The sequence below is a fragment of the Cibotium barometz genome, chromosome 20, assembly GCF_041138505.1.
Source record: "Cibotium barometz isolate CiBa-2024 chromosome 20, ASM4113850v1, whole genome shotgun sequence".
Taxonomy (NCBI): domain Eukaryota; kingdom Viridiplantae; phylum Streptophyta; class Polypodiopsida; order Cyatheales; family Cibotiaceae; genus Cibotium; species Cibotium barometz.
The window spans coordinates 55,989,049-56,003,069 of record NC_141065.1 but is presented as its reverse complement, the minus strand read 5'-3'; the positions used below and the strand labels follow the sequence as shown (position 1 = coordinate 56,003,069).

Genomic DNA, 14,021 nt, shown 5'->3' with positions numbered 1-14,021 from the left:
CTTTTTTTACCCTTCTCTCTCTCTCTCTCTCTCTCTCTCTCTCTCTCTCTCTCTCCCAACCTCTCCACTACTAGCTCCTTTCCGAGCTAGGCAATGGGTCTCTCGAAGGAAATAACACAATGGAAAGAAACATGCATCGTATCCCGAGCAACGGCACCAAAATATTACGAGAGGTGACCTACCTCGAAGTAACGTGTCGTGGGGACGAGATGTTATGTCGTCGAGGTGCTCCAAGCCTCCAACTGCTCGGCATATGTCGACGTGCGCCTCCGTAGTGCTCTGATCCGCAGGTGTCATAGCTGTGACCTGCATATTCTCTCTCACTCGTCGCTCCACAAGAAGGGGAAAGGGAAGGGATGAGAGGGTACGTGAGAGCGTGGTGAAGGGGAAGGGGGAATGCATATCGTGGCAGCAACGAGGAGGCAAATGGAAAGCAAACAACCAACAACCAAAACACAACACAAAGGAGTGGGAGGGAAGTAGGGAGCTTGTATTCCTTGTAATAGAGAGTGAATACCAAAGTCAAAATACTTGGCCTTTATACATGACATTTTCCAAAGGGAGGTCTAACCCTAATTTCCCACACTAGACCTAATTCTCCAAAATGGTCCAAATCAACCCAAACTCAGATATGATTGGATCGTCCTCTTCCTAGTAGCATGAGAAACATAATACAAGGCTCTCTACTTCCTCTCCTCTCATTTCAATTAAATGGACTCCGCATAAATACAATAAATGATGCGTTTCCGCATATTTACAAAAGTGTAGGCGAGGCCCACTGTCTCTATTAACCCTTCACAAAGTGGCTTAACAGTATCCATTCATACACCAAGATTTGCCTCGCACAACGTAAGAAGCTCTCAAATCAGCTCGTACCCCCCGTTTGAGTCATACCCTACTCAGTGGTGGCCAACCACTATTGAAAGCTCCCGATCAAAACAATCTATGAGCTTTGCCACACATATGGAGCCAGCATCAGAATCAGCAAGGACTCCACCAGTCCCAGCATCGCCCACCACGTCACATAGTAGCCTTCTAGGACGAGTTGGCAACCTATTCATATCAGGTCAGAGAAGATCATAACCTAGAGCCACCACTCCAAAGTTTGTGAACACATTCGCAACAGTCAGGCCAAATCCCGTAGAGTCTGGCCAACCGGTAGATCACCCTTCTTATACAGAGGCTCTACGACATGAGCAAGAAGCTCAAGAGGTGCAGTCCACAAGAGACACAGCCTACAATTCCCAAGTACCAGCATATGGCCCTTCGATCGATTAGGTTAACCCAGGGGGACTCTATGGCATGTATTCATCAGATGCACCACCGAGTGATGGAACCTCATAGCCCTTTGGCCGATTACGTTAACCCAGGGGTACTCTATGGCATGTCTTCATCAGATGCACCATGAAGTGACGGAACCTCATGGGACCCCACTCAAAGACTACCACAAGGGGCACCCATGCCCCAGTACAGCATGACGGGCTCACAGTCCCATCCCTGGACCACGTATGTTCCCCTGCATCAAAGCTTAGGAGATTATGAGGATGTTACGTAATACCAGGGTATCTCATTGGACTCAGCAGGAAGACACTTAAGATCAACCAAGTACCTCTCAATCGAGGGAAAGTAGAGCTGAGCCAGACTTACATCCTACCCTAAGACACTACCAAGACTTTGATCCAGTAGTAGGTAGGGAGGATAGTTCTAAGCGATGGTACCTGGAGGCTTAAACAAATGTTATCCCACCGATGGCAACAATGGGCGGACCAGCAATGATACCCCATTTGTACCCTACCGCCGTGAATAATGGAAGCTCGTCTCCACAACTACATGGATGTTGTCTACGCCACTTTTAATTGCAAAAATGGCACTACTTCACATTGCATTCATGCGAAGGTAAATTGTTTTTTCATCCATCTATGAAAAACATTATGTTCTCCATGTGCAAGTACGCAGACACCAATTCTTATCCGGCATCATCCGGCAACATGGGGATTTCCCCACTTTCGAAGCCGAGCTCAATCAAACAATAGCTCGTTTGACATTCAAAATGCAATTTCCTTAAAATTACTAGTCGATGTGACTCGAGTGGTGCAGTGATCAGAGGCAGCTGGTTTGGAGACCGAGGACGTGGAGAGAGTCTTCGAAGATCTCATCATGTCAGTGTTCAAAGTGAAGCCTTGCAAGGTTTCTATGATGGCCGACCCTTGATCTAAGATGTTCTAGTGCAGAAACAGAGGAGTTTCTCAGCCAGTACTCGAGGTTTCTCTTTCTGTGTTAGGAATCTTGATTATAATGGAAAGGCGCGCTAGCATCAACGTTACATAATTGTAAGGCTAGACACAATGTGAATCACACTGTTCTATCTTTCTATCTTACGGTGTGAATTTTGCTTTATTTTATGATATAAAAGCAAAAGCATTGGAGAAAATGAAGTTCTACATGCTCTGATCATGGTATCTCGCTCAAGCGCGCTATTCCCCCTATGGATGAGGATGGCGTAGGGCACTTTTTCTTTGATTGTCGTCTTCACTGATGTTGTCGCCCAATCCACCATCCTCAATTTCCACCACCGATTCCTCCCGATCTCCCTCTCCTTCACCACTTCCCTTGGTACCATCCTTGCCCCCGTCTATCAGCTCATCGGTATCGTTGAGCTCCAAGAGGAGGTTCGGCGGAACAAAGACCGTGTAGATGCGGCTTATGGCATGATGGAGCTCATCAAATTGAAGGGCGTGGATTTTGACTTGAGCTTGAACTCGAGATAGCATATGGGGGGGGTACATTTCTACGCCCAAGCATCCATGGTGCCATGTTTTCTCTGCCTACTACGGTATGTCTCTGTTGGTTTTCTTACTGCTGGTGTCGGTGGTCATCATGGTTTTCTCTGTGATGGTGGTGATGTGCCATGAATGCAGGTGCAACTAAAAGGTTATGTTCATCTTGGGTTGTTGTCGCATGCTAAATTGTAATCTATCCTTTGGAAGGATACCAGGATTCCCATCAAAAGCAAGGCCAAAAGATCTGTAAGTTTCTTGGGCAGGGTTTTCTATCCGAAATGTAGACTATTTAGGGTCCTTACTTAAAAAACAAGGTTAGAGGGTTTTTTATACAAATGTCGATATCTTCTTGACCTTGTCTTCTTGGATTGCAATCCTAGTTTTCTCCATCTTGCACAGAAAGTTCAAAATGCTTGGACTCACATGACTTATGGGGTTACGTATGTAGCCGCAAACAAGACAAGATATCGTGGAGATGGATACCAAGAGGGAACTAGATGCGAAGATATGAAACTCTTTACGGTATGTTTCCCTTTGTGATTAATTATGTTTGTTTGAAGAGAGAGACTAGTGTCTTTTAATGTTGACCCTTGATCTCCTGAGTTGCAGACATCAACAAGTGGATGGAATCCTTCATCTAGCAATGGAACAAAGCTCTTGACAACAGAGAAGCAGATACTGGTGGGAACGGTTCGTCTCACACCTTGTCGATGCCAATTGCTCAAAATGCATATCAACAACAGATCCATGTCAAATTCCCATATCAACGATGCTAGATCCATGCTAGCATCTTACTAAAATCATGATCGTCTTTGGCTGATATATATCAGTAATGTCGGGTTTGCAACATGGATTTATGCTAACTATTTCCATCTCCTAACCTTGCTCCTTTATTGTGTCTCTCAGCAATACCTCTATTTCAAATTATGGTTTTCTTTTTTATTAATGCAATTTCATAAGTTTGTACTCCAATGTTTTTGTAGAAAGGAAAAACATCCATGTGGTTGGTTTGAGCAAGATATATTTGGTTCTCACATTCAAAGATGGCTACAGGAACGATTCCAATACACATCCAGGTAATATGTCCTACCACATGCTCAAGACTTTGTCTCGACATTTATATACACGGCATTATCTTGACTTTTATATACACTGCATTCTCATGCACGACATCCAAGGAAGTGCATGGTCAGTTAGAACAAAGGGGCGGGCAAGGTGGGATCATGGATGGATGGCATTAACAAAAAAGGGGGCATATGTTCAGATCTGCAAAAAAAAAAGGGAAAAAAAAGGGGGACAGGGGGGATATAATAAAGGAAGGATATTGACGACGGTCATGTGCTCTACATTGGGGAAGTGTCTGAATGAGCTGTGGAAGAAGACACTACTGTGACTCTCATAATGAGGGCACGGACAAAGGGGAAGGGCAGTTGGGTTGAGGATCCCAAAAACGGATTTGGTGTGTTTGCACAGGGTTGCTGTGTTTGCAGTCTTGCAGATTTGCTGTGCAGAATTGGTGGTTGGGGGGGAAGGTTCAAGAATCAAGGGGGAAAGGGGATGCCAGACTCCAGAGGCTGTTCAAACTTCAAGTTTCAATCTTCCAAGCTCCAAGCAGGGTTACTATGGCGACAAGGATGTTGTTATTGGGTGACAGGCTGCCACCCAGTAGTGCTTTTGTTGGGAGGGTCCCTTCCCATGGAGGCAGATTCGAGAGCGGCTGGAGCCTGGCAAGTGGATAACAGCGGCAGCCTGCCCCATGGGTCTGTTCCCGCCCCCCCCCCTCCCCCAGGCCCTGTTCGGCGGCCCGGCTTTCGAAAACGGCGTCGGGGCACGAGCATCACGCTTGTCAAAAAAAGAGACGATCGTGGGTCGCATTAGCTTTCCCAAATCGGGTTTTGCTGCTTAATTCTTGGGTCCTGGAGTGAAATTTTTGGTGGGTCTTCTTTCTCTCCCAAATCGGTCTGCCCTGCGCCGAGTCCTTGTTCTGTTTTGGATCCGGGGAGTGAGCTCGTTGCAGGAATAGGAATCTGGGTCTCAAATCGGCTCTGCCTTGCCAGGAAATTAATTCCTTTGCACCAGCGGAGTGATTTGTGGTTCTGGATCTCTCCCTCGCTCAAATCGCCCTGCCTTGCTCTCGAAATCATGCAGAGTTTTGGTTGTTCTCCTTGGATCAAGGAAGTGGGCTTGTTGGAAAAACTTCGGGGTCGTTATGGAGTGTGCATTTTGAGAGCCAAGGAACGCGGAAGAGGCAGCAGGAGCGGTATAGGATGCGTTAAGAGATTAGCTTGAGGAGAGAGAAAATGCAGGGAGAAGCCAGCAACCGAGCAATCAAGCAAATGGATGCATCAATGAATCAATGGATCGATCGATCGATCAATGAAAAGACGAAAGGCAAAGAAAATTGAATCGAAGGGGAAACGGAAAAAAGCCAAGGGGACAAGCAAGGGAGTTAAGAAAGCCTGCAGATCTGGGGCGTCTGCAAGGTTTGTCCACAAAAGGAAGCAAGCAAGCAATGGAGTGAATGATGCTGTGCAGGCGTTGCGAGGGGAGGATTTTGGGAGATTTTTTGAAAGCAAGCTGATATGAAGGACACGATTCTTTCACTGCGTCAGTCTGCACACGTCTGATCCTAAAGTTTTACAGCTCCGATGGCTGTTTCCCATCTTCCTGTGTGCTTTTAGCTCTCTAATTCTCTACTCTGATATGCTTCTCCTCCTCCTTTCTATACTTCATCCCAACCTTCTTTAGTTCTTCACTCTGATATGCCCGTTTCCTGTCCTCCCCTGTTCCTTGACCTCCTCTCCTTCCCTTTGCAGCCTCACCCCCCTACCACACCCCCCTTTTCCAGACCATATTCTCTCCCACATGCCACATTCCCTCTGTAGTTCACCCCCCTTCCCCCTACCCCCCTGACGTTTTTGTAGCCTTCCAACCACAACGTTGCTTTCTCCCTCCCTTACATCCTTTGGGTCTCTTTTCAAAAGCCCCATCCTATCGCATCTTCCTACCTTCCTCCCTTCCTCCCTCCCTTTTCTCTCAGATTACCCTCCACCCACCTCTTTTCACCTGTCATTCTACCAAGATTTGCCTTCTTTCCACCCCACCCTGCACTTTTCTGCATTTGGGCGCTCTCGAGCTGTCATAAAGTGGTGTAATTCTTGGGGAAGGTAATGCTAGAGGGCGAAGTTTGCCCGCAGGGCCTTGTCTCCCCCCCTTGCGGCGTTGAAGAGAGCGGTGAGGAGGAGCTGTCCGTGCTTCCCCGTCACACTAAAGTGCTTGTCACAGGAAACAACAGGACTAAATCAGTTCTTGTGGGTCTTCACGGAGTGGTCAAGAAAGCCGTTGGACTTCAGACATAGGGGCTTCAGATTGGCATTCCAGGAGATTATGGAGTCAACCCCTCTGCCATGCTGTCCGGCATGACTCCCGACTCCATAATCTCCTGGAATGCCAATCTGAAGCCCCTATGTAAGCCGCTGGAGCGAAACGCATTGAGTGTCCTTGAACCACCAACAGGACTCGAAGAAGATGAAAACGATTCTGAGGAGATGTTCTCCGGCAGGTCAACCATAGGTACAACTTGGGTTGCTTATGCGCGTGTCATCTGCTTTTTCCTTCAAGATTCTGAATTATGTTAAATGTGCCAATCAAAGACCCTTAGGATTTACTTCGACTGATTGTGGGACTTGCAACAGAGGATTTCTCCAAATCATTTAGACCGAGCGCGCGTTTGCAAAAATCCAGTGGTACACCCAAGGCTGCAATCAAGAGCCAAGTAGCTGACACGTCGTCTACAGGATCTAAAACAGGCCCCAAATTTTTGGTCCGTTCCTTTCAGATGAAAATCCACCCTACTTTGGTAGCGATGAAATAAATGGAAATATCATTTAGGCTGAAAGATGCTCATAATAAAATTGTTTCTTCGCAGATGTGTTTGCAAATAGAGTTCGACAATTTTTACATAGCACTCTGGCATTGTTATTTTTAGTCCGTCTTATTATGATGCATGCATTTTCTTGGACTAATGCAGAAAGTTAACTTGAGCAAATTGGAAACTGCTGCCTTATTGAGATATTTGAGGCGTTTCAATCTGGTAACTGTTCCTGTTTTAGTTGTTAATTTTCTGGCCTTTTAACTAGATGGGAGCTTGTTGTGAATGTTAGATATTAAGAACCATTGTGGACTTGTTACAGGTGGAAGCAGGTCCACATCTATCAAAGGAGCAGCTTGTGAGAGCTGTGGAGAGGCATTTTAGCTCTCAGGTAACTCTACTTGCATGGCTCTAATGAGAGCCAGACTTTCAGACTTAGAAACTTGAAAGTTGATATAACGATGATTTCCTGCATTACTACCTTTGCTGATCGAATTTAGTATTTGTGGGATCCTTTTGTCATGTATGGGACTGAAAGGAGAGGTGTGCATTTCTCGTGTATGACGAGCTTAACTTATTACCCAATTTTAATGGTCGTGTGGAAAAGTCTTTAGATTTCAGCTCATAAAGCCAATCTTTATGTTTTCTTGTGGGTGTGCTTCTGTTTTCAATTAGCCAGAAGCAAGCAGGCGGATGTCTAGGTATTGGTTCAATGTGAATGTGCCTCCACAAGTTTTAGGGTTTTTCGTTCTAAGAAACTGCATCATTAAAAGCTTGTTACAATTCTGTTACGTCACATCGTGTGGAAGCTAGACGGGAGTCTTTATTGCGCTTAGAAACCTGAACCTCATATTTCTGTTCTCAGATTGTGAATTCCAATTTTAATGGTGTTAAGCATGTGAGAGAAGTTTAGAAAAGTTTCATGAGATTCCAGTTCATAGAGCCAATCGTTGCATTTTCCTGTGGGAGCTAAACAAGAGCTCCTTTTTGAACTTTGAAACCTGAACCTTATATTCTGCTCTCAAGACTGTCAATTTAGATGCTCCAGATTAGCATGAGACTCCAGTTTGTAAGGCAATGTGCCCAAGAAGTTTTGAAAATTTAATTCCAAGTCCACATCCTTAAACACTTGTTACAATTTCGTCAGTTCATATCATGTGCAAGCTAGATCATAGTCTTTTTACTTGGGACCTCATATTTGTGCTCAGGCTGTGACTTGCTTCGAACTTACTTAACTGAGATTTGTTTCGTATATTAGGAAACAGGTTCATGAATAAGGGAATTTTTACATCTATGCAAATATTTTTTTAAGAATATTTGTTTATTCTTGTGTATGAATACTTGGTAGACCTTGTCTATTGATCTTTCTCTTCAAAGGTCTTCATAGGTATTCAAAAGCTAAGTAAATCTATTTGAAGAGATTTAGTCGCAAGTGGTTTTTCTCTACACTTGTTTGGCTCTTTCAAGGCAGCATTATCTGTAGCAGTACGATTCTCCTTTTGATTACTTCCCTTTTGAATTGTGCAGAAAATGGATGAAATTCAGGTTATTGATAGCTTTGTGCAAGCTGCAAAGCGCCTCAAAACTGTGTATGGTTGATGCCATGTTTTCTTGAGTCAAAAGTTTGGTTTGGACCTCTGCACGACACATAGTGACTCTTTTCCTGTGGCTAGTAGCAGGATTCTCTCGGCGCTTGTGCTTCTTTGTATGATATGCTCGCCTCACTAACATCAATCACTTCAATTCAGGGTAGCTCAAATTGAAACTGTTGTATGGTTCTATTCCAGACAAGTTGACAGCAGTAGTTTTGTTAGCTTGAAATTTTAGAAAGCTCCTCACAAGATGGAAGCCATCAACAGGTGGAGCTGTAGCCTGGACATAGTTGTTGAAATGTTTCCCACTATTTACATCAGAAATTTCAGTTTTAATTGCACACTGAATGAATGCTTCAAGTTTTTGATTCAATGTGCTTTAAAACACATTTAAAAGCATAGATGTAGTTTGGGATCACTGTTAAACGCGGTTTTATGGTAATGATGTGTGGAAGCTTTTCATGCTGGCATTCTCGTTCACATTTAATATTGGTTGGAGTCTTGTTTAATTATTAAATCGTTAATGGTATTGCAGCAGCGAGCTTGTCTTGGTGTTCTGGCACATTTGTACACCCTGGTACTCTAGAGCAGAAATTGGATTGAAAACAATATGCCTCCACATGACTCACAAGTCTAAACATTGTAAGCTACCTTTCTCAATTTCAGTGAGCCACTCATGAGAAATATATTGACTGTCCTTTTATGTCATGTTTACTTACCGTTATCGCATTAAGATCGTCTCACATGAGAGACACTCCATGTTGAGAGCTACTCTTTGAGCTTATTGGTGGGATGCATGTTTTCTTGGTTGAGCTGTCGGATTTTATTTGCGTCAGCCTTCACACTTGCATGTTTGTTATCATGTTATCCTGCTTGGAGTTACCTTTTGAGGTTTTTAATTGCAGAACTTTCAGTACAAGTATCAAATCAGGTTTTAATCATTGTATCAGATTTGTTTTCAGATTCAGGAGATGTGTTGCATTTTCAAATGCTTATAACTCAACACATTAGGTTATATGCTAGAGCTGGTGATGCTGTCGTAGTTATATAAAATGGGTAGTGCAGTATTGGTGGAAAAATGTGAATAGGTGAGCGAAAGTTAATGAAAATGTATAAAGATGTGAAGAATTGGAAACGAAGTGTAAGTTGAGAGTTAGATGACATTTTAAGAATATCCTTGTAGCAATTTTTTGTAATGCTAACAAATGCCATTGGGAATTAGTACGACTGAGCATGCAAAAGTCATGATGTAAGATCTTACAAGATAAACAAGTCAACTTCACAACCAATTTGTTTTAGATGTGATAATGTCTAGGTTTGGATTAGAAGGGAGCAAAGATGATGAGAGAATGCATTAATGCTTGTAGCGCGTTTAAAGTTCTCTTTTGTACAAAAAAAGTTCAAGCATTGTTAACATGCATTTATTGAATATTTAAAAATGTTAAAATGATGACATTCCTTATAAGGGTTTTGTTTAAGGGCTCAAAACAGAGAAGGCATAAGGAGGAAGGGGAAGGGAGGCGGTCTTTTGCATTCAATTTTCATGGTCAAAGTTAAGAACTTTACTAAATATACCTTGTTCAAAGAAAGGCAAAAAGGGTTGGCAAAAGAAAGGAAAGGTAAGTTGTATGTAGTTATCTACCATATCAAGCAGTCATACAATATGGTTTGTATCTTGCAAGGGACAATGCATTCATTACGACCTACAAAAACTTGCATGATAACCTCATATTGCTTGTAAAAGAACCACATTGCATCACTATGTACACCATTCAAGAATTGATGATTATTAAATTTGATGTGTGGCACACCTATTCTTTAAGGAACCTTAAAGTATATGTTTTGAGCCACTAATTTCTTCTTTTTCTACTCCAACTCACCCACACTCTTGTGGGGGTTCTTGGTAGGTGTTTAGGTAGGGCTCAAACTCGAGTCTTGTCGAAGGGAATTGGGAGACATACCAACTCATGTATGCCCTCACTCTCGGTTTTCAATAGATTCATGCAAATCATTCATTCAATCCATTAGTTGCGCAAGTTTTGAAATTGAATGCATATGCTTTGTTCAATCATTTCGTTTGATAAGTTTTTACATTTAGACCTTTATTGAAGGTGCACTTATTTTTGTCTTTCATGAATGCGTTTGCACAGACAATTTGCATACTCTTAAGTATAGTTTGAAGCTTGTGACGTAGATATCAATAGCTAACCTTATTTGTGCTACAAGTGACTACCACATGGCATAATGTTGAAATGCAAAAGTCTAAAAAAGTGATTTCTTGCTTAGTAAATGGTTGGTTATTTTAACTGAACTTTTGTGCATGATGGCTTGCTTGAAATGGAGAACTTCCCCATGCGAGCTTGAAATGGAGAACTTCCCCATGCTAAATGATTTTGCTCATATGAAAATGTTTGGATGGGCATCGATTGGGGTGCATTCTCGTGCAAATATGGTTGCCTTTAATTCTATTTTTATAACATTAATTCTTTCCACGTTTTTAATATGTAAAAACATCCCAAACAATTAAAAGTAGTTTGAGTCTTTTCATTATTTATATGTTTTGTTATACCTCCCTCTAGTATAATAGTTATACATTCACTTTTAAATCTAAAACTACTAATTCTCTTTTAAACAAAATAGTTACTTTATGTTACCCTTCTCAATGCTATTTAAACTAACCTTTTCGAGTTAGTATTCAATAATACATTTTTTTTTCCCGTCCAAAGAGGTTCATGTAATACCTCCCTCTCTTAGAAAAGTAGGATTTATATTAATTGAAACTATTTCTTTTGGTACCAAATTCAATATACCATGTATTAATACATAGGTAAATGCTAAATTTTGGAAAATATTAGTGCAAAATTTTGGGGTGCAATTAATACCATGTGATTGTAATACTATTCCCATTATTACTTGTTGGTAAGGTGGCAAGAGTATGTAATACACAAGCCGTTTCCTTGCCTGCTTATCATTTCTTACCCTTTATTGTTATTAAAAAAAACATTCATTTGGTTTAGCTAGTGACTTTAGTATACTCTTGAGTGTGATAACAAGCAATCACGACTATTGACACATGTAGTAACTCATGTTTTCTAACTTGTGTTTTGTGTGGTGGATGGATGTACGTAACAAGTCTTGACCTTGGAGTATTCTAAAGTTTATGATGCTATAGTTTGATCCTTAAATTCAGTGAAACTAATATGTACCTTAAAGAAGTTCATAAACTAGTTTTTAATATGTGGCTTATATGGTTACTTTCCATACCTTCGATCAAAACAAAGACCTTTGTACTATGCAAATTCTGTAATAAAATTTCTTGTACCAAGTTTTTTCAATTTTTTTTTTCCTAATAGAATCAAATTCTGGTTATAAATAGCTACCACTCGCCTGCAATAGTGATTGTCTAGGTCCTATCTCACTCACACTCACACACACACACACACACACACACACACGTGTGTGTGTTGATTCACATGCTATGGTATTGCTTTCTAAGCTTGGCTTGCATTAATTTTCTCACAGGACTAATACATGGCAAGGTCATGTTGTTGAATGTCCTTAAAGTATGTTAAGCACTCATGTGTCCAACTAGAGTGGATAGGTAGCCTTTAGAGCAAGTCCCTGTGCCCCTGCTATCTCCACTTCCTTGAATCCATTTTTTAGTGTGTCCACTATTTATTGGAGCGCCCATTTGTAGGCTCCCCATGCTAGGCAAAAATTTCGGGCTACCACACTGTGCTCACCGGCTACAACTGGAAATTACCAAAAGGAGTACCATGGTGGGGAGATGACGGGAGGAACAATTGAACGAGGGAGAAAAAAAGGAGGGTGTTGAGAGCAATTGAGAAATCTGACTTCCAGGGGGTGCCCTCCCACACCCCCCAGAATGGTTGCATAGAGTAAAGATCTATGGAGGGTCTTTTTTAATGAATTTCAGAGCGGTTTCTAGGCGGACGCATGAGGACTAGCTTGCTGGATCGGAATCTCCAAGCTGGTAGACATAGCAGGGGCATGGGGTTATGCTCTTAGCATTGTTTTTAGAAGACTAGAGGCAAAAAACCATTGTCAAGGAAGCACACACATGAGAAAACAAATAGATAGTAACATAATCACAATAAAATATACTACTATGAGAATATGGCCCTCTACATGGGTTCTTGAGTAGCAAGCGCCTTAACAAAAGGTTAGAAATTAAATGCTCCTAGTATCGCTTCCTTTATCGTATCATCTTTGGTCGTCCTTAGGCAGTGATTCATTCGTTCATTCATTCACTCATATATTGCTCCCTACATGTCATAGTTCTATTTTTGTAATGGGGTACATAACTACTAACTTGAAATTGTACTTGAATCGTATCATTTTCTAATTTTAAAATTGAAAAAAAAGAAATGAGTAAGAATATGGACATGAGACACGACACAGGGTCCATTAGGACTCGATCCTCCTTGAAAATGTCAGGTGTGGTACTTTATTATTGACTTGGTGATATCTAAAGAATTGTGCCTTTCGAGAAATGAAGCCCAACAAAAAAATCCATGAATAAGGCTCTGGTCACAAGAGCAGGCAAGTTATCCTCGTTGTAATCTACATAATATTGTGACAATCTTATAAATAAAGGTGTTGTCATCCTTCGATCTTGCATCGAACATGGTTATCTTTGTTGACTCTGAATGTTTCCCTCGCATCGAGAACATGCATAAAAAGAGAGGAATGTTGTAAGAATTTAGATTATTAAAGTAAACATACCTTGGACTAGAAAAGAAAACAAATTGTTTCACATTTTGTAAGAACAAGCAATTAAAAATAATCTTATAATAATATATAGTATAATTATTATAACCACACATTGTGTGGGCAGGAAGGCGGCGCGCTTCCTTCCCCAAATAATTACAATCTGAGGGAACGGGCCCTTCCTTGGATGTCGTGTATGAGAATGCAGTGTATATAAAAGTCAAGATAATGCCGTGTATATAAATGTCGAGACAAAGTCTTGAGCATGTGGTAGGACATATTACCTGGATGTGTATTGGAATCGTTCCTGTAGCCATCTTTGAATGTGAGAACCAAATATATCTTGCTCAAACCAACCACATGGATGTTTTTCCTTTCTACAAAAACATTGGAGTACAAACTTATGAAGTTGCATTAATAAAAAAGAAAATCATAATTTGAAATAGAGGTATTGCTGAGAGACACAATAAAGGAGCAAGGTTAGGAGATGGAAATAGTTAGCATAAATCCATGTTGCAAACCCGACATTACTGATATATATCAGCCAAAGACGATCATGATTTTAGCAAGATGCTGGCATGGATCTGGCATCGTTTTGATATGGGAATTTGACATGGATCTGTTGTTGATATGCATTTTGAGCAATTGGCATCGACAAGGTGTGAGACGAACCGTTCCCACCAGTATCTGCTTCTCTGTTGTCAAGAACTTTGTTCCATTGCTAGATGAAGGATTACATCCACTTGTTGATGTCTGCAACTCAGGAGATCAAGGGTCAACAATAAAAGACACTAGTCTCTCTCTTCAAACAAACATAATTAATCACAAAGGGAAACATACCGCAAAGAGTTTCATATCTTCGCATCTAGTTCCCTCTTGGTATCCATCTCCACGATATCTTGTCTTGTTTGCGGCTACATACGTAACCCCATAAGTCATGTGAGTCCAAGCATTTTGAACTTTCTGTGCAAGATGGAGAACACTAGGATTGCAATCCAAGAAGACAAGGTCAAGAAGATATCGACATTTGTATAAAAAACCCTCTAA

General features: G+C 41.5%; 1 protein-coding gene across 4 annotated transcripts; it reads left to right on the top strand.

The window, feature by feature from the left end:
- The first annotated feature begins 4,117 nt into the window (after window positions 1-4,117).
- LOC147628059 (uncharacterized) lies at window positions 4,118-9,307 on the top strand. Of its 4 annotated transcripts, XR_015268370.1 has the most exons (6): window positions 4,122-6,353; window positions 6,476-6,603; window positions 6,811-6,873; window positions 6,974-7,042; window positions 8,179-8,356; window positions 8,779-9,305. XR_015268370.1 is itself a non-coding variant. In XM_086815029.1 (5 exons), exons 1-5 carry the CDS (start codon window positions 6,188-6,190, stop codon window positions 8,827-8,829), a joined length of 474 nt encoding a protein of 157 aa, XP_086671155.1. In that variant the 5' UTR covers window positions 4,118-6,187; the 3' UTR covers window positions 8,830-9,307. The 4 variants fall into 4 exon arrangements, 3 of the variants coding, with proteins under 3 accessions (XP_086671155.1, XP_086671154.1, XP_086671153.1); XM_086815029.1 differs by lacking the exon at window positions 8,179-8,356 and having other exon boundaries at window positions 4,118-6,353; window positions 8,782-9,307; XM_086815028.1 differs by lacking the exon at window positions 8,179-8,356 and having other exon boundaries at window positions 4,119-6,353; window positions 8,779-9,307.
- The last annotated feature ends 4,714 nt before the right edge of the window (window positions 9,308-14,021 follow it).

What these genes read in the sequence shown, in the direction of transcription:
- LOC147628059 (XM_086815027.1), top strand. Translation starts at nt 6,188, where the DNA reads ATGCTGTCCGGCATGACTCCCGACTCCATAATCTCCTGGAATGCCAAT. An exon ending in CTCCGGCAGGTCAACCATAG is followed by an intron (nt 6,354 to 6,475) that starts GTACAACTTGGG and finishes GACTTGCAACAG; the next exon opens with AGGATTTCTCCAAATCATTT. An exon ending in AGAGGCATTTTAGCTCTCAG is followed by an intron (nt 7,043 to 8,178) that starts GTAACTCTACTT and finishes TGAATTGTGCAG; the next exon opens with AAAATGGATGAAATTCAGGT.